Below are 19,221 nucleotides of genomic sequence, written 5' to 3' on the forward strand. Positions count from 1 at the left end.
GAAGATCAAATTAGTAGAAAACAAAATAGAAAAAAACATTTGAAACAAAATAGTTCATATTTTTAATGATTAAAATAATAAAAACTCATTTTTTTTTTGTTTTTTGGTATCTACCCAAAATTTGAACCTTCTCTCTAATATAAGCAATTATATATTCAAAGTTCAAACCCGAGATCATTGATTATAGTTAATAATTATAATTATTACAGCCTCTCCACCCCAAGGTAAGTTAAGGTCTGCGTACACTATACTTTCTTCAGACCCACTTGTGAGATTGCACTGAATATGTTGTTGTTGATGTTATTATTATTATCATTCTAATTTTTATTTTTATTTTTGGGTTAAGGAATATCAATTTATTAGAAAAAAAATAGAAAAAAAAAACATTTTGAAATTAGGAAAAAATATAGAGAAATGGGGAAAGCAGACGGGGGTTCCAACTTCCAAGAGAGAAAAGAAAAGTCTCTGTAAAAAAGAGCTTCTTTGACTCTCTCTTTCAATGAAGAATTTAGTTTTCACACCTTCACGAAATAACAACTTTCTTCTCATTTTCACATTTCTTCTTTTAATTCTTCTCATATCACAGCTACCCTTTTTCTCTTCTCAATTCTAATCTCCATACACAAACCCAAAATCCAAAAAACATAAATAAAAAGGCAACATTTTTTTCTGCAGGTTGGTTTTTTTTTTCCTGCTACATTTCATTGTTGTTTAATAATCTTGGTTTATTTATTGGATTTTTTTTGTATTCTTGTTTTTTAAATTTTATTTTTGTGGGGTTGAAAAGTATTAGGTTTATCAGAATCTTGAAAATCCATATACAACAAAAAAACAAAAGAAAAAGAAAAAAGCAACATCTATTTTTGCAGGTTTTTTTTTCCTGCTACATTTCATTATTGTTTAATAATCTTGGTTTTTTATTTATTGGTATCGTTTTTAAATTTTATTTTGTGTAGGGTTGAAAAGTAATTGGATTTATCAGAATCTTGAAATAATGTTTCCAAGTTTTGTTTGAATCTGTTTTCTTGAATTTTCTTTTTATATATAAAAGTTAGAATCTTTGAATAGCTTGAAGCTTAGATTTCATTGTCAAGTTCTTGTTTACATAAGGCAAAAAAACAAGAACATAACATTTGGTTCATATTTAGCTCAAAGATTGAATTTTGTTGATATTTTTTTTCAGGATTTGATATTTTGAAATTGTTATGGGAAATTGTTGTGGGACAGTTGCTAAATCTTCTGAGAAAAAGAAGAACAAGAATAAGAACAAACCAAACCCTTTTGCTCTTGATTATGGGGGTGCAACATCTCAAAGTGATGGAAACAAAAAGCTTATTGTGTTGAAAGATCCAACAGGGCATAATATTCAAGAAAAATATGATCTTGGTCGAGAACTCGGTAGAGGAGAATTTGGGGTTACATATTTATGTACTGATAATGATACAGGAGAGAAATATGCTTGCAAATCGATATTGAAGAAGAAACTTAGGACTGCTATAGATATCGATGATGTTAGGAGAGAGGTTGAGATTATGAAGCATTTGCCTAAACATCCTAATATTGTGACTTTGAAGGATACTTATGAGGATGATAATGCAGTGCACATTGTGATGGAACTTTGTGAGGGTGGCGAGTTGTTTGATAGGATTGTTGCTAGGGGACATTATACGGAGAGAGCAGCCGCCTTTATAATGAAGACTATAGTAGAAGTTGTTCAGGTACAGTTTTACAAAGTTGATGATATCTCTGTTTTCATGTATTATAGTAACTTGTTCATTTATTTTATATACTAGGGGTTGCTAATTTAGGGTTAGAGTGAATAGGTTAAAATATCCCTAAACGAACAATCATTTTACGAGTTTTATACCTAAACTATTGGGTGTTCGTGTTACTCCCAGGACTATAACTTCCTTTAGATTTAAAAACCCCTCGGTTGAATATGTGTCAAAATGTTTGGGATAACTTGCATAGAGGCGCATGAGAGATGAAAAAAAGTCTTAAGAATGAGACCACCTGGCACAATGAGTTAATGGTATTCAGGAGGTTCTGTGAGCATCCAATAGTTTAGGTATGAAACTCACGAAACAGTGTTAGTTTGGGGAGTGGGGGGTTTAACCTATTCACTCAATTTTTTTCCACGTAAACTGCCACTTGGAACTCTTTGGAGGAGGCTTTGGGGCATGATGGTTCACGTAACATGTCATGTTCCTCCAGGTGTTACTTTAACATGAGTTTATAGTAGTTCAGGAGATCTGTGAACACCCAATAGTGTAGGTATGAAACTCGCAAAATGGTGATAGTTTAGGGGTTTTTTAACCTATTCATTCTTTAGATTATGCTTATGATGTCTGAATTTGTCAATGCCGATTGAGACTATCAAACTAGACAAGAAAAGAATGTGGGGGTTGAAGTTTCCTGTTTGTGACCAGATTGAATGTTCTTGTCTAAATTTTTGGGGTTTATGCCTGTTTGTGAATGAGTGCTTACCATTTTATTTGATTCATTTCACATGTTGAGATCCTATGTCTTTTAACTTGACTAGATTTTATCTTCCAATATCCGTATAGCCAAATGTGTTAAATCTAGCAAGAGGCGCATTGATGCTCTAAATCTTGTTAGGTTTTCTATCTTTCTATCTTGTTATTCTCATGCAAATACCTTTTAATTTATATAGTCTGGTCCTAATAATTTAAATTAAACTTAAGGAAGCTAATAACACAGAGGATATCACAATCCAAGTGTCGACAGTGAATAGCAACTTGTGATAGTTTTAGACAGATATCTTATTGGTATAGAGGCAAATAGAAATAAAAAGGAACTGTGAGGAACCAGTAAGATGTTGGTCCTTATATTCTATTTTTGGAGTTGGAGATCTTTTGTTGCTTGCTTTCAGCAATAGTTGGTATAGCATGAGATTGTTGCTAACGGAGTTCAATTAAAACTGCAGTTTGTGTACTGTAGTTTGTCAAATACTTACTTATCATCAAAAAAATAAAAAATAAAAAAAAAATCTGTGTACTGAAGTAATCATGGTCAAATACATAATGACAGATTAGAACCAACTGACTGAATCTCTTGATAAGGATTCAAAAATGTCACACTTTGATTCATAAAAGAGAGATTCAATTTATGGAATGGGTTTAAAAAGTTCATGTTTCTACATTTAGTTATTTGGACCTGTTGTAAGAACTGGGTGGTTACCAAGGCTAACATCATAGCTGATTATCCCGACTTTACACAATTTAAACTATGTGGTTTCTCATCCATCTTTGATCAATTTTCTTACCTTATCAAAAAAAAAAAAAAAAGATAAAAATAAAAAAATAAAAAAAATCTTTGGTTGCTCACTCTCCAGTTGCATTATGTTTCCCCAAGCAATGCCTGCTCTTCTTTCAATTTCAACTTACGGAGTTCCAATGGCATTGCAGATGTGTCATATGCATGGAGTAATGCATCGTGATCTCAAACCTGAGAACTTTCTCTTTGGTAACAAGAAAGAAACTGCTCCTCTGAAGGCTATTGACTTTGGGTTGTCAGTGTTTTTCAAACCCGGTAATTCAATTAGTAATGGTACTGTGTGTTAAGAAAAATGTTCATGCTAAAAATGATTAATATATGGAATTGTCTTTATATCTTTAACAGGGGAACGCTTTAATGAGATAGTTGGAAGTCCTTATTACATGGCTCCAGAGGTCCTAAAACGCAATTATGGCCCGGAGGTGGATGTCTGGAGTGCTGGAGTTATCCTTTACATTCTTCTTTGTGGTGTTCCACCTTTCTGGGCAGGTCAGTTTCTTTTATTTAGCTGGTTTATGTAACAAGTAATAAACCTTGGAGCATATGTTTGGGGCTATGCATTTTTTAGAACTTGGTGACTAGCCTACTTAAATGTGTGTCAAAGTGAAATGGAATTTGAAAATCCCACCTCTACCTGAAACATAAATCAAAGTTCTTATTTTGTTTTGGCCTGTGATAGTCAGTACTTTCTGCTTCTAGTTATGGATATATTGGTCTGAAATTGTTTCTGGAAACTTCATGAATTTAGTCACAATTTTCTCAATGATTGCCTAAATTCTATCTAATACGTGTAGAGACGGAACAAGGAGTAGCCCAAGCAATTATTCGCTCTGTGGTTGATTTCAAGAGAGATCCATGGCCTAAGGTTTCTGATAACGCAAAAGATCTTGTAAAGAAGATGCTTGATCCAGATCCAACTCGGCGGCTCACAGCTCAGCAGGTTCTTGGTAATGTTTGTTAATCTATTTGAGATGCTATACTTTCATTTGTTTGTTGTTTATTCTCTCAATTTCACAAGTTCAGTTTAGTGACCTTTACTATGGGCTTTGCCTCATATACATGAATTGCAGAGCATCCCTGGCTACAAAATATAAAGAAAGCACCAAACGTCTCATTGGGCGAGACCGTGAAAGCAAGGCTCAAACAGTTTTCAGTAATGAACAAGCTCAAGAAAAGAGCTCTAACGGTAAATATTCCCTTTTTCTCTGCTGTTATTCAAATCATTATCGTTCTGCATCATCTCAAATGGATATCTTCATGCGCTAGATTCATAAAGCTCAAAATAAGGACAGAAGATTTTCCGCCTTCTCACAAAATTGTCTCAAAATTTTATGCTGTTCTTCATTGCTTGCCCAGATTATTGCCGAGTTTTTATCAGCTGAAGAAGTGGCTGGAATGAAGGAAGCATTTGAGATGATGGATACAGGAAAGAAGGGCAAAATTAACCTTGGAGAACTGAAAATTGGTCTGCAAAAGCTGGGCCATCAGATCCCTGATGCCGATCTTCAGATTCTTATGGAAGCTGTAAGCATTCTCATGAACTTCTTTGTTTGATTGGATTTTCTTTGAAATCCAACCCACAAATCTGCTCCTTTTTTCTTCTACGGTGATGACTTCTGGTGTGAATCAATAGCTATAAGATAACAAGAGTAGCCTGGTACTTCTTGTTTCTAAGAAAGCTACTAACTCTTGGATTCCTTGCTCGTTGATCCAGATAGATATTATTATAATTGATCTTCTGCTTCACTTTTACAGGCTGATGTTGATGGAGATGGAAGCTTGAATTATGGAGAGTTTGTGGCTGTATCTGTTCATCTTAGAAAGATGGCAAATGATGAGCACCTGCACAAAGCGTTTTCATTTTTCGACACAAATCAGAGTGGTTACATAGAAATCGAGGAGCTGCGCAGTGCCTTGAGTGATGAGGATGGTGGCAACACTGAGGAGGTCATCAATGCCATTATGCATGATGTTGACACCGACAAGGTCAGTATTTGTGTCCATATCTAGCCATTTGAATTGGGTGATGTGTGCGCTTTACTTTATTTTTCAAAATGGGGTATACATAAATAACCCCACTCAACTTGTTCCTTAGTTCCAACTACACATGTAAACATTGTAGGGAGATGTATTACCCCCTTTTACAGTTGTAGTTGTAAAAAGTGTATCTAGCCCTGAGAGGTTTATAACCAAATGAGAATATTGGGGTGTATGCATGTGCTGCCTCATGTCATTTGACCGATCCCTGTTTTTCACTTCTCTTCCGTCTTCCCGGACATGATAATGGCCTCTGGCCAATGGAAAAAGATGGAGTGAGAGAGAGCTTCTTATCGGAAGAAAACAGGTTCCACACTAGTTTTAGTTTTCTGGCAACTTAAACAGCTCAAGTAAGTACAAAAAATCAACTGCTCCTATGACCTATCATACAACTCAAATCAGTAGAAAAGGAAGAGAAGGTTAATAATTGGTATGGAAGAGAAGAAAAAGGAAGAGAGAGAAAAATAGAAGAACAAGGAAGTAATAGGCCTCGGGGTAAATAGTCTATGTCACGTGGTGTCTTAGGTTAGTAGATACATTTTTGACAAGAAGTTATAGGGCCCCTGCAAAGTATAAGAGCCTGTTTGGATGGGCTTAAAAAAAGCAGCTTATAAGCTGTTTTAGATAAGCTAAGCCAAACGGGCCCAATCATTTTTTTGGGCTTATTTTAAGCACAAAATGGCTTATAAGCTGGCCAGCCAAACACTCAAAAAAGCTGAAAACAGCTTATAAGCTATTTTCAGCAGCTTTATGCCAATCCAACCGGGCTCTAAGTGTGTAGAACTGATGAAAAAATTGATGTGGATCTTTACATATTATCTCCTTTTAAAATAGCATTTTCTTTTCCATTCTTTGCTCTTACTGTTCAACTTTATCATTCATACTGTTCAACTTTATCATTCATTTCTACTAAATGCCATTGAAGTATGTTGCAAATATCTGAGTTTGAGCTTTTAGCTTGTTACCAGAGTTTGGAAGTTCATCAGTTTTCATTGTCTATAACCATGCAGGATGGTCGCATTAGTTACGAGGAATTCGCTGCGATGATGAAGGCTGGTACAGACTGGAGAAAAGCATCGAGACAGTATTCTCGTGAACGATTCAACAGTCTCAGCTTAAAATTGATGAGGGACGGCTCGTTACAAGCCGGAAATGAAGCTAGATGATCAAATGCAGAAGAGCAAAAATGTTAAAAGAGGAAAAAGGAAATCATTTTTATGGATATTTCCCCTTTCTCTTTCCTTTATTGATTATGAAATTCTTCTTTTTCCCTCTTTCTTGCTCTGCAGTTCAAATTTTTTCCTTCCTCCCCTTTGAGCTCCATAGGATTGAGGTGTGAGGTCTGCAACTTGTTACCCCCTAGGCATCTAACAAAGAATTTGTGAGGTCCTTTAACATTGTTGTAAATACAAGGATTGGTTATAAGCTCATTCTCATATTATCAAAAAACAAAACTGAAAAATTAAGGCTAATACAAATCACTACTAAATGTTGAAACTAGATGCCTGGACAACAGGATTCTTTTTGCCTCTTTTTAAACTTCTTGTAACCGATTTTAAAAAGTTGATAAACATTAGATGTTGATAAACACTTATGCCTGCATGACAGGATTCTTTTTGCCTCTTTTTAAACTTCTTGTAGCTGATTTTAAAAAGTTGATATACATTAGATATTGCTGAACGCTTTTTTAAGTGTTGGGATTAATTTTATGAATAATTAGTTACATATTTGGATAAGAGTGTTGAAACTGATAATAAGCAGTTCACTTGTTTGGTAAAAAGTGTTGATAAGTTGTTTTTATAGTAGTAAAATAACAAAAACACCCATAACTTCTATACAACAAAATATAAATTTAAAATTATCTTTGTAAGGAGAAGGATGAACATCGGATATGAAATTGAGAAGAAGTTAGAGGTTTTGTTTCCGAATATGTATTTTGAGAATTAGAAAAATATTAAGGATAAGATAATAAAAATATTGGTTAAACTAAAAGTATTCCAGAATTGAAAAAGAGGGTGATCAACTTAAGGCTTTTGGTTAATTTTGACTTATTAACACTTTGGATATTCACAAGATGTGTAGATAAGTCATTGAGCTTTGACTTTATGATATTGTGGTTAAATTTATAGTTCTCTAACATAAACCCACCCTCTCCCCCCTCACATTTATAATAATGGTGTTTGGATCAACTTGTCAGAGGGTCTATTGGAAACAATTTTTCTACCTCACAAAAATAGAGGTAAGATCTGCGTACATTCTAACCTCGCCAGACTTCACTTTTGAGATTATAGTGGGTATGTTGTTGGTGTTTGGATCAACTTGTGTGCACTTTAATTATTTATCATATAGCATATCTTCTATCAATATAAATCCCGGATAACGCTGCCTACAAGACGATTGGAAGAGATCATTTAGGAGTTAATTATTCCATTTGTCTAAGTGTATGAGTTCGTGGAAATAGATGCCTAGGCAACTATATAGTATACTAAACTACTGCATCTAGGAAGATTTTCTACAGGACTGGTGGTTGATATGTATTCGAAGACTTAGATGAATGTAATAGAATACTAGATTTTTGTTGGTAAATTGCATTCCAGTGATATATTCACTTCATTGTCAAAATTACTACTCATATCTCATGTGATTAAAGTGGTTTGGTTATTACTTATGAATTTAATATTTTTTAGTAACTCAAGGCAAGTGTTAATGATCTCAATAAATAAATAATAAAGCAGCTAAAATGTGTTGGAATGAAATTGAACCACGATATTTTAAACAGGGACTGAATCTCTTGACCTATCAACTTGTGATAATGTGACACTGTTGTATTCTAAATAAATAAAAAATGTCCAAAGGCATCCGCGTTCATACAAAAAAGTTTATTTTGCTAAATCTCTGATAGAACCATTGATCTTTAGAGCTAACTTGTCAACAAACCCAGACGGCCAGACCCCATCAAATAAATATTCAGGTACATATGTCAATAGGTTACTAGGTTAGCTGCTTGTGCTTTATTAATATATAAATAATATAATAATAAAAGTATAAATTGTCAATACCTATGACATTAAATTAAATTAATAATAAAGGTGCTAGCATTGCCCAACTCTATGTAGAATACGCAAAGAAAACTATGCTGTGTTTTTTATGCTCAAAAAAAAAAAAAAAAAAGAAAAGAGGAAGAACTCATGTGAAATTTATAATGAATGGTTCATACAAAAAAGTTTATTTTGCTAAATCTCTGATAGAACCATTGATCTTTAGAGCTAACTTGTCAACAAACCCAGACGGCCAGACCCCATCAAATAAATATTCAGGTACATATGTCAATAGGTTACTAGGTTAGCTGCTTGTGCTTTATTAATATATAAATAATATAATAATAAAAGTATAAATTGTCAATACCTATGACATTAAATTAAATTAATAATAAAGGTGCTAGCATTGCCCAACTCTATGTAGAATACGCAAAGAAAACTATGCTGTGTTTTTTATGCTCAAAAAAAAAAAAAAAAAGAAAAGAGGAAGAACTCATGTGAAATTTATAATGAATGGTTGATACAAAATATACGTGGTATTATCTTAAAAAATATAAGGCCATATCTGAAATTAATTATCCGATGGGATATTGTCAAGCAAATGTATGAAACTGATGCAAGATTCACCCTAAATTACGATGATCTTCAAATCATTTTTAATTTTTATTCTTTTAGTTGTTTTTTCTTTCACTCTTTTTCTTTTGCATACCACCCCAATAATGCATCAAATAACATCGATAATATTTTCTCCGAAACTGTGGATGATAAAAGGTAACGTTATTGTCTGTGAAAGTTTCATGTGTGGAAAACATGGAACAAATTTATAACACATTTTTATTAACCTAAATAGAAGATATTTATATTTTTAGAAAATTCCCCTGATGTTTTCTCTTTGATTGATTCCCTCAAGTTGAGGATTAAAGATCCTGTTTCTCCAACAAACGACCAAAGAAGGATTAAAATAACTTCTGATAAAAGAATTTTACCCTTTACAATTTTTTTTAAAAGTTTTATGACCCTTTTACGAGGATCTTCATTTTTAACCCATAAGAAATCTGAAAAAGTCATTTTCTTCTATTCAAATTGTAAGAGGCTAAGAGATTTTATTTCCACCCAATCTTTTTCAAAAAACCTTGTATTTTGGATACGTGGCTCTTGTTTCATTCAATTACTTTCCTATTATAACAAGAACCAACAAAAAAGGGAAACCAAAAGAGATACTCCATATTGCTAATCATCCATTACACTCTCATGAACAGTGCACAGAAATCATACTAATATTTTGCATACATATAGAAAAGTAAATATTAAAAGGAAAAAAAAAAAAACATAATACACCTGACAAGAGTTGTGGATTGAAGCATCCTTGAATGACAATAAGACGGTGGATTGAAGCATCCTTGAATGACAATAAGACACCTTTAATGTTGATTTGGTACAAATGTTTAACCAAAGTCAAAAATGAAAACCTAGCGAAAAGATACATCAACAAAAAGAGTAGCTACGCCTTGAGATATTATTAATAAAATAATCAATCATTTTCTTCGACTAACTGCCTAAACAACAGCTGACTTTGGTCACAATGTCCAGCATAATGTGATGCCATATTCACCCTAAAGGCATTATTATACACTCACTTGTAAGAGGCCTACAAAATTGGCTTTCATTTTCGGTAGATACCCATGAGTAATCCTTTATCCATGTTAGAGATTCTCTAATGTGGTTTCGGTTTAAAGCCATCAACAGCAAAGTTTCTCGTGGCTGCAGGAAGAGCTACCCGAATTCCATCAAGTTCAGGTTTTGCAATTACTTGACAACCTAGACGAGACCTGCAGAGAACAAATGCAGCATCTATGAGAAGCTTGAGAATATTACAATAACTGAAAAATAATATGAATAGAAGGGACCTACGTCTCTGTGAGGCCAAACGCAAGATCCAACATGTCATTCTCTTCGTCTGTTGGATCTTCTAGCACGTTGTATTTGTCCACATCCTGTCCAGAGTCGTCAACGTTCAGATAACAAATGTAGCTCAGTTACAACATCACAACGTTCAAATGAAATCTTGACCCAGATAATTTTGTGGCATTGGCCTAATCATAGGATTACATACCATAACTATCACATGACATGTGGAACAGGCAAGTGACCCTTCACATGCTCCTGCATCAAAGCCAATTTTGTTTGGTTAAACTTAACAGACGATATGGCACCGAAAGGTAGATATGCTAACAAATGTAAATTTCACCAGTCACACCCAAAGCATTTTTGGTAGACAATCCTAATTGTAGGAGGACTGATGTGTCACTTAGTATCGTTAACCAGACCTGTGTAAATGAGGCACTAATTGTCTAAAGGTAAAATTGAAATTGAAAGATTACCCCATAATTTGGAAAGAATGTTGGTACGAGAACACTTGAGGTGCTCCCAGTATTCCTTTTGAATTTCTTTGAATTCAGATTCACTTTCACCAACTTTGAAACAACTCAGGGTCTTCCCTCACATTCACTCCAAGAGTCAAAATGTGAATTTAGATTATTAATCTATTAATTAGTTACTCTATGTTTTTTGGATAAGAACGATTGCGAGGTGGCAAAGTTTGATCACAATAGCAGCCCAATAAAGGCATACTAACTGAAAGCAGTGACCAGATTCATAAAGGCCGTATATCATCCTGAATCTAGACTAAACTGGTTAAGGATGCCAATATTGAATCAACAAAAGACATTTAGCATGCCTCAACAAGGCTAACCTTCAAGCTCAATGTCATTCTCATGTGCAGCTTCTAACAAAGACATTCCAACAGGGACTTTGATATACGTCTCTTCTCCATCCTTGTCAACAAATGTTACCGATATTCTGTGCAAAGAGAGAACATGTAGAAGTTAGAGGAGAACAAAAGCACATATGTATAATCTTGTGGGCACCCCACCAGCCATATTAGAGATGAAGTTATGCCACAAGAGATTGGACTGCAATCCAAGATCAAATTAACCATGTGTTGTGAAATAAAGTACTATTTGGCAGAGAAACACAGCGTGTATACAAGATCGTAAGATGCACAAAACATAAAACATTTGCCCAATCTCTAGCCAGTGCTTGGGAACTCATAAATCTAGATTACGAGGAGCATGTGTAAATAAGTTCCATGAAAATAGTAGCTTAGAGAAGAAAAAATCAGATATATCGGGGAATCAGATTTATTTCACCTTATTGACCGCTAGGCCACACCCTTGGGTTATAATTATGACTTTTTTAAACAACTTCTAAAGGAAGTAAAGTTAAATTAATTAGAAAAAATGATAGTAAGTACATGACTAATGATATCAATGGCTAAAACCAAATACTACATGGATCAAACCATCCGTACATCAATTGTATTCTTAAAGAGAACTCAATAAAAGAACAAATCAAGTATTAATAAACTCTAGAAATTTGCCAATCCATCCCTAATTGACATTGAAAACCCAAGTTCATTGCATGAATTCCCCTTGCCCAAGAAGCAAATTCAAGGTCCTAATCCTTATCGAAACAACTTCATTCACAGTTTCAATCAATTTATATGGCAAATTTAAACTGCCAAGCTTCATAACCCTTGAGAATTAAGATGTTGAACAATCTTGTTTTCTCTTGTTTGTAAGGTCAACAGTAATTAACAACAAATCTTTTTTGTATTTTCTTGAATAAGCATAATTAGCAACAATATCTTCATCTCACATTTAAAGAAATCCTACGTGTCCTAGTTCAAAGAGAAAGCAACTGTAAAAGAAAAGAAAATAATGTTAACAATTCATACATAACTTACGTTTGCTTTTCCTCATTCCCTGTAGTAGTGCTATATTGTTTATGCCTCTGAGACAAAGAACCAAATTCAGGTAAAACAAAAGGAGAATGATATGAAATTTCAAATTTCAAATTTGTTTCTTAGAATGAAAAAATGGAAAAGAAACAAAATCCAACAGGATAGGGTACTAAAGAGTCTCATAATCAATAATTTCAAGAAACTTTTCAAGTATTACATTATCTTGCAAAGCTACTGACCAGGTCCGGCAAAATTTGATATCTCGACAAGGGTCCATATGATGTCCCTAGGGTGCAAGCTAATGTGGCTGCAATGGGTAAAAGGAGAAAACAAGTAGTTTAGAACATGAAATCGCATTAGGTCCATGAATCTTAATACTTGTGCAACATGGTCTGTCACATACATGCAAGCCTATTGTACTGCCTCCTTTATTATTATTACTATTATTTTTTCATAAGCGAGAAATTAGTTGTTTCCAGTTCTGAAGCTCAACGGATAATAGGTTCTCCCCTCTACCATTCTCCACCCAAATACCATGTTCGGTTCACCGAACCGACCAAAATTCGAACTCGAGCGGGCCTACTACACTTTTCGTGTACCTTTGGTGATGAATCAAAACCCAGGTAGGATTTTTAATCACAAAAATAGCATACAGTGGTTGTTATACAAGATGGATACATAAAATCATATTACTTTTAACTATTACCAATTGCCACTTGCTTTAATATTTCTCTGTGACCATGTCGTTGCCACTTAGGTTCAACCTTCCACCCTTTGTTGAGCAATGCAACACTAGGGAAGGGCTTGATATTTAGGTGAAGAGGATAATGGCAGTTCTGGAGTACAACAATGACTTTGCCTGAATCTATACTTTAGGTATATAATACTCTATGTTCATTCCACCTCACTCAAGCTAATTTCATTCCAATACTCAAACGGGGGAATTTTGTGAAAAGTAGAGGTAAACTTCACCTTTGATCCCATGTTGATATGCAATTCTACCGAACAAAAGACTCATGGAAATAGAGGACCTAATGTGTATCAGTAATAGCTAAACCTCAATCTCCACAAATTGGTAGTACATGTATGAATCCTTTGCTTCCATTGTGTTATCTGTTATGTTCTTAATCAAGTCATCATAACTTCCGCGAGGTTGTAAGTATTCTATCTAATAGTACAATTTTCCGTGATGTGATTTCAAGTCTATCTCGTCTCATTTTATCACCTTCAATCATTATACTGTCGCATCTATGGATCAGTGCATTTGGATGTATACGTAAAACATGACCAAACCATCTCTCAGTTTATCCTCTATGCGTTACTTACATCTTCTATCAGATGTGATTTCAAATCTTGTCTAATCTTATATCGCTACATATCCATCTTAACATTTGCATTTCCACGACGTTCTTTTTATTAATATTGCAATTCTTGCATAAAAGACGCAAAAAAAAAAAAAAAAAAAAAAAAAAAACAATTAGAATTATTTTTTAACTTCAACGGCTATTGTTGCATCCCAATCTAAGTACTAAGCCTTTTCTAGTTGTTTAGACCAATATGTGCTACATTAGCCCTGAGCGAGAGTACATTATGGATTTTCCAAGAAATTGTTATGTTTATCCAAAAGTTAATGTTTAGTTCACACCAATGACCCAAATATAATGTTTCATTTCACACAAATTGAAGGTTCATTTTAGTAAGTTGGATAAATAATGAGCACAGATGAGATTAACCCATAATACAAGGACTGCTTTATTAGGCAAGAACATAAAGGCAAGAAATCCCTTCACTTAGTTAACTGGAGCACTCTTCTAACCAGTAAAAGGAGTGGGGGACTGGGCATAAGGAACCTCAAGAACCACAAAGCCTACTAATGAAGTGGCTATGGAGATACAATATGGAATCCAATCTTTGTGGAGATGGGCAATTCATGACAAATATGGACAGCAGGGCCATACGGTGCTCCGAAGCAGTCAATAGTCTATATGGGGTGGGGGTGTGGAAAGCCATCAGAGTTCATTGGATCTCTCTATTTGACAACACTACCATAAGGATAGGAAATGGTGGGAAGATTCTCTTCTAGACTGATAACTGGCTTGGGCATGGGCGCATGACCCTCTCAAAGACCTTTTTCCTGAATTCTATAGCAAACCCACACTCTCTGAAGCCGCGCTAGAAACATTGTGGGGTCAACATGGATGGAGTGTTATTTTTCTAAAAGACTCCTACTCGATTGGGATCTTGAAAGAGCTGTGGAACTTTTCAAGAGTCTGGAAACTTTCCAAGGTTTTAAAAATGAAGAGGGATTCACTTTCCTGGAAGAGCTGCAGGAATGGCATCTTCAGAGTTAAATCAGCTTATCTTTCCCTATCCAACACAGGGCAGATCACAGGTAGTTAGCTGTGGAGGTTTGGAAAGTCAAGGCTCCTTTGAAAGTGGTCTTTTCTCATGGCTAGTGGCAAGGCAGGCTTGTTTAACTCGAGAAAATCTAAAAAGGAGATTTCCGTTATGCTCCAGATGTCCTCTATGTGTTTCTAGTTTGGAAAGTAATAGCCAGCTTTTCCTCCACTGCCCTATCACTAACCAGCTAAGGCAACTCTTTCTTAGCATTGTGGGACTTAGTTGGGATATGCCAGCTACCACTAGTGAAATGCTCTCCCTACTGGAACTATAATGAAGGAGCAGTAAAACTCAAGAACTGGAGGAGAATGGTACCTGCTTGACTGCTTGTATATGGTGGACAGTACGGAAGAAGAGATATACAAGAATTTTTTACAACAATCACACTCTCGAGAATTTCAAGATCAATTGCAACTTCTTATTCTATTTTGGGTGTAAAGCAAGTAGCTTAGAGGAGACAGAATCCCTAGTAGATTTGCTTGGTTCACTGTAAACTCAGTTTTTTTTTTCTAGCAGGGGTGGAATTCTATTGTAAATATGGCTTCGCACTGCCTTAGTGCTCTCTTATTTATATACTTCTTGTCATCAGATTCAAAAAAGTTGTAAGTTACTCAAAATTTCAACGAACTTATACATAATGTTCTAAATAATACAGGACAGTCTACTAGCCAAACCAAAATCTAATCACTGAGAATACTCCATTATATTTCGGCTGGAAACTTTCTCCTTAAAGCACCACTATTGTGAAAACGAACTCCTTTAACTTCCTATTTAGTAAGAATTATCATCATTTAAGGATTAAAACTATGTGAAATTAAGGAAAAGAAAATGATAAGAGTGTAAACTCTTTTGATAAATTTGTGAAATCATAGATGCATAATTACAGAAGTACTAATACTAATAAAAGTATCTATTCTGTTGAAGTAAAGCTGTTTTTGAAGCCAAATATAATACTAACATTCACAAACTAAAGCATAGATGTATTTCTTTGTTGGCTTTTGGTGTAAACTAGAAGATGTCAGTTCTGTGGATGTGATGATAGATTTCCTCAGCTTCCTAGAGTAATGTAAAGGATCTGAACTGTATGTAATTTTTGGCTCAATCTTTGTGCTCTGTTTACTAAATTTAACCATCCTCAAAATAATATAAGCATATGTACTCCACCCAAGAAACAGAAAACAAGATACAAAAATGCTGCAAGTTTACTAAATTCACAAACAAGCCAAGGTACAAAATAAGGGCTATAATGTAACACCCTCTAACACACACCAATAGCAAAGATATTACAACATAAGTAGAACATAAATTGGCACCAATAGCCAATGCTTCAGTCTACACCTAAATTGGCTTTCATAGACTATCTCTCAACCACTCTTATTTTGCTTCACAGAATTCAACACAGGCAAAATAAATCAATATCAAAATACAAAAAGGCTGCAACTTTACTAAATTAACTTAACTCCAGATGCAAATGAGGCTAACACGACACCCTCCAACACACACTAATAGCAAAATATTACAACATAAGCAGAACATAAATTGGCACCAATAGCTAATGCTTCAGTCTACACCTAAATTGGCTTTCATAGGCTATTTCTCAACCACTCTTATTTTTCTTCACAGAATTCAACACAGGCAAAATAAATCAATATCAAAATACAAAAAGGCTGCAACTTTACTAAATTAAATTAACTCCAGAAGCAAATGAGGCTAACACGACAACCTCCAACACACACTAATAGGAAAATATTACAACATAAGTAGAACATAGATCTGCAGAAATAGCCCAAGGCTTCATGCACCTATATTGGTTTTCATAGACAATTTCTCAACCACTCTTGTTTCGCTTCACACAATTCAACACAGGCATAATAAACCAATATCAAAATACAAAAAAAAAAAAAAAAAAAAAAACCGTAACTTTACTAAATTAACACAACACCAGATGCAAATGAGGCTAGTGTAAACACCGTGTCAATTTAAGTGTCTGTTGGTCTGTCCTAAAACGAGCGTCTCTTTCTATACATAGTAAGTTTCCCAATTCCAACATTCTACATTGCAAGTTTAAGACCACAAGCTTTAAAGAACTACACACATCTTTAATTTAAAACTACAAGATTCAAAAGTCTCCCTTTGTTTCCTAAACTCCGTGTCCAGTCAAACTAAGACACTTAAATTGGGACCGAGGGAGTACAACATAAGTAAGACATAAATTGTACCAATAGCCCAACGCTTCATTGTGCACCTAAATTGGTTTTCATACACAAGTTCTCAACCACTCTTGTTTTGCTTCACACAATTCAACAGAGGAATAAACCAATATCAAAATACAAAAAGGCAGTAACTTTATTAAATTAACACAACCCCAGATGCAAATGAACCTAGTATAACATACCATTAGAACAACTGGATGGAAACAAACCCCAAGTTCGATTCTTTGCCACCGTGCTGTAAGTACTCCTAAACCCCACTTTCAGGAATGATTCATGAGCCTACAAAGAAAACATACAACTTCTCAATAATCAACTCAATTAATGAATGTGTATATATATAAATATGCACAATACCGAGGCATAATCATGAAGAAGAAGTGAAGCGCGAGTCAGGCGATGGGCGATTCGCCGAACATGGAAGCCCACCATTTTCACAGAGAAATGGAAAAACGGGTCGGGTCGGGTCTGGTTTCAAGAATTCTAGTTTCAGCTAAACCCCTTAAACCAAAACTCCCTATTTATTTTGAGGGGTTTTTGTTTGGGGAGGCTGTGAACTTATTGCTCCCTCCGTTTTGAAGAATATACACTTCTTTATTAATCCGTACAAAAAATATTGATTACTTTTTATATTTATATTTGAAAATAATTTACTCCCCCCGTTCACTTTTACTTTTACTATTTCAAAAATAAAATTTTTATTTTTATTTATTCACTTTCACATATTAAGAAAAAAATTTCTTATTTTATTCTTAACATTAATTACTCATTTCAAATCATTATACACCAATTAATATGAGTATTATGATAAAATATGCACTTCATTTATAATGCAAAGTCCATAATTGATAAGTAAAAGTGAACAAAGGGAGTAAATTGATGTAATAATTCATAGCCACATAAAAGATATGTGAATTATTTAACATTATAAATTTAATAGTTTTTTCATCTTTATTAAATTTCGTGTCTTGTTAAATGAGTTAACATATAAAATAAAACAAATGGAGTATTACGTAAGAATAGACTTGTATGTTCCAAATAAGAAAGAAAAAGGAAATTGGCACTTGGCAGTTGGGGCAGAGGTGAGTCGCGGTGGCCGCTACATTTTTTTATCCTTAATGGGGGAAGGATCCCCAGAAATGAAAGATTTCGAGTGAATGGTCAAAAGCATACCCAAATTACTTCTTCCGATTTAAAATAAGTGTTCAATTATTCTTTTTATTTTTCGTCAGTCGAGGGTCTTTCAGAAACAGTCTCTCTTTCGTACCTTTCAAGGTAAGAGTTAGGTCTGTAAACACTTTATCCTCTCCAGTTCCCACTTGTGGTATTACACTGATATGTTGTTATCGTCTTTTTATTTTGGTTCAAAATAAGTGTCTACTTACTTAATCAAGAAAGAATTTACTTTATTTTTTCAGCTTGTTCCTATTTACTCAAGGCAATAAATAGGCTAGAGTCTTACTCCCTCCGTTTCATTTATGTGAACCTATTTCCTTATTAGTTCGTGCCAAAAAGAATGATTCTTTTCTATATTTGAAAACAATTTACCTTTATGTAATGATTTCTATCCACACAAAATATATGTGACTCATTTAACATCACAAGTTTAAAAGTCTTCTCTTCTTTGCTAAACTCTGTGCCTAATCAAATGGATTCACATAATTGTAACAGAGGGAGTATTAATTAAGGATAGTTTAGTCAAAATACTTATATTTTTGCTAGAAGTTAGTGTTTTTTATTATAGAAGTTAGTGTTTTTTATTATAGAAGTTAGTGACTTCTTAAGGGTGTGAAAAAGGCTAACTGGACACTTATTTTGAACTGGAGGGGTATCACATTTTCGTGAGTTTCATACGTTAACTATCCACTGTTTTATTTACTTAACTATACTATAAACACACTCCGACACTGAGTTGGCCTCCACTCGTCTGCTGTCGATTGATTTCAAATATTTCGTTAACTCAGCATTGAATTGTGTTTTAATACAAATGGAGTGATAATTTAGGTAGTTAAAGAGAACAATAAATAATTAAGATATGAAACTCGCGAAAAAAATAATATTTTAGGTGTGTTTTCTACCAGTAATTCAAATATGTATCATATTCTCATGTGAAATTACATATTATTAGGTTAATCGGTGTGATATTTAAGATTCTCATTCCTTTTATCATACAATTTGTTTGTAATAATATTGAAACGAGATGAGCAACATAAACAGTAAAAATTTAAATAACTAATTCCGACTTATTTGAGAATGAAGTGTAACAATAATATTTGTTGTGTTTATAATAATATATATGCCAAATACGTAGATGGATCGTGAACACCCCATGCTAACTCGGCAAAAGTTTCTCAGTCAATTTTGAACTCACGAAATATCCATAAAATTAACTTTATCTTGAAAATCATCTTAGTCCTCCTAATTTACTTTAAAAATC

At 34.1% G+C, this 19,221-nt stretch overlaps 2 protein-coding genes across 2 annotated transcripts; one reads left to right on the plus strand and one right to left on the minus strand.

Moving 5' to 3' along the window:
- Positions 1 to 422: 422 nt before the first annotated feature.
- Positions 423 to 6,834, plus strand: LOC132643590 (calcium-dependent protein kinase 7-like). The gene is made up of 9 exons (XM_060360053.1): positions 423 to 675; positions 1,184 to 1,718; positions 3,429 to 3,552; positions 3,643 to 3,786; positions 4,092 to 4,244; positions 4,368 to 4,483; positions 4,654 to 4,821; positions 5,053 to 5,283; positions 6,345 to 6,834. The coding sequence occupies exons 2-9, from the start codon at positions 1,206 to 1,208 to the stop codon at positions 6,498 to 6,500; spliced, it is 1,605 nt and encodes a 534-aa protein (XP_060216036.1). The 5' UTR covers positions 423 to 675; positions 1,184 to 1,205; the 3' UTR covers positions 6,501 to 6,834.
- A 2,904-nt stretch (positions 6,835 to 9,738) lies between these two features.
- LOC132643591 (adrenodoxin-like protein 2, mitochondrial) lies at positions 9,739 to 17,356 on the minus strand. The gene is made up of 8 exons (XM_060360054.1): positions 17,142 to 17,356; positions 16,970 to 17,066; positions 12,414 to 12,481; positions 12,178 to 12,224; positions 11,125 to 11,231; positions 10,486 to 10,535; positions 10,284 to 10,366; positions 9,739 to 10,201 (listed from the first exon to the last, which is right to left on the minus strand). The coding sequence occupies exons 1-8, from the start codon at positions 17,214 to 17,216 to the stop codon at positions 10,087 to 10,089; spliced, it is 642 nt and encodes a 213-aa protein (XP_060216037.1). The 5' UTR covers positions 17,217 to 17,356; the 3' UTR covers positions 9,739 to 10,086.
- Positions 17,357 to 19,221: the final 1,865 nt, after the last annotated feature.

This window comes from Lycium barbarum, chromosome 6, assembly GCF_019175385.1.
Source record: "Lycium barbarum isolate Lr01 chromosome 6, ASM1917538v2, whole genome shotgun sequence".
NCBI lineage: Eukaryota > Viridiplantae > Streptophyta > Magnoliopsida > Solanales > Solanaceae > Lycium > Lycium barbarum.

What these genes read in the sequence shown, in the direction of transcription:
- LOC132643590 (XM_060360053.1), top strand. Translation starts at nt 1,206, where the DNA reads ATGGGAAATTGTTGTGGGACAGTTGCTAAATCTTCTGAGAAAAAGAAG. An exon ending in TCAAGAAAAGAGCTCTAACG is followed by an intron (nt 4,484 to 4,653) that starts GTAAATATTCCC and finishes TTGCTTGCCCAG; the next exon opens with ATTATTGCCGAGTTTTTATC. An exon ending in TTCAGATTCTTATGGAAGCT is followed by an intron (nt 4,822 to 5,052) that starts GTAAGCATTCTC and finishes TCACTTTTACAG; the next exon opens with GCTGATGTTGATGGAGATGG.
- LOC132643591 (XM_060360054.1), bottom strand. Translation starts at nt 17,216, where the DNA reads ATGGTGGGCTTCCATGTTCGGCGAATCGCCCATCGCCTGACTCGCGCT. An exon ending in TCCATCCAGTTGTTCTAATG is followed by an intron (nt 12,482 to 16,969) that starts GTATGTTATACT and finishes TACCCATTGCAG; the next exon opens with CCACATTAGCTTGCACCCTA. An exon ending in CATGTCATGTGATAGTTATG is followed by an intron (nt 10,367 to 10,485) that starts GTATGTAATCCT and finishes GACTCTGGACAG; the next exon opens with GATGTGGACAAATACAACGT.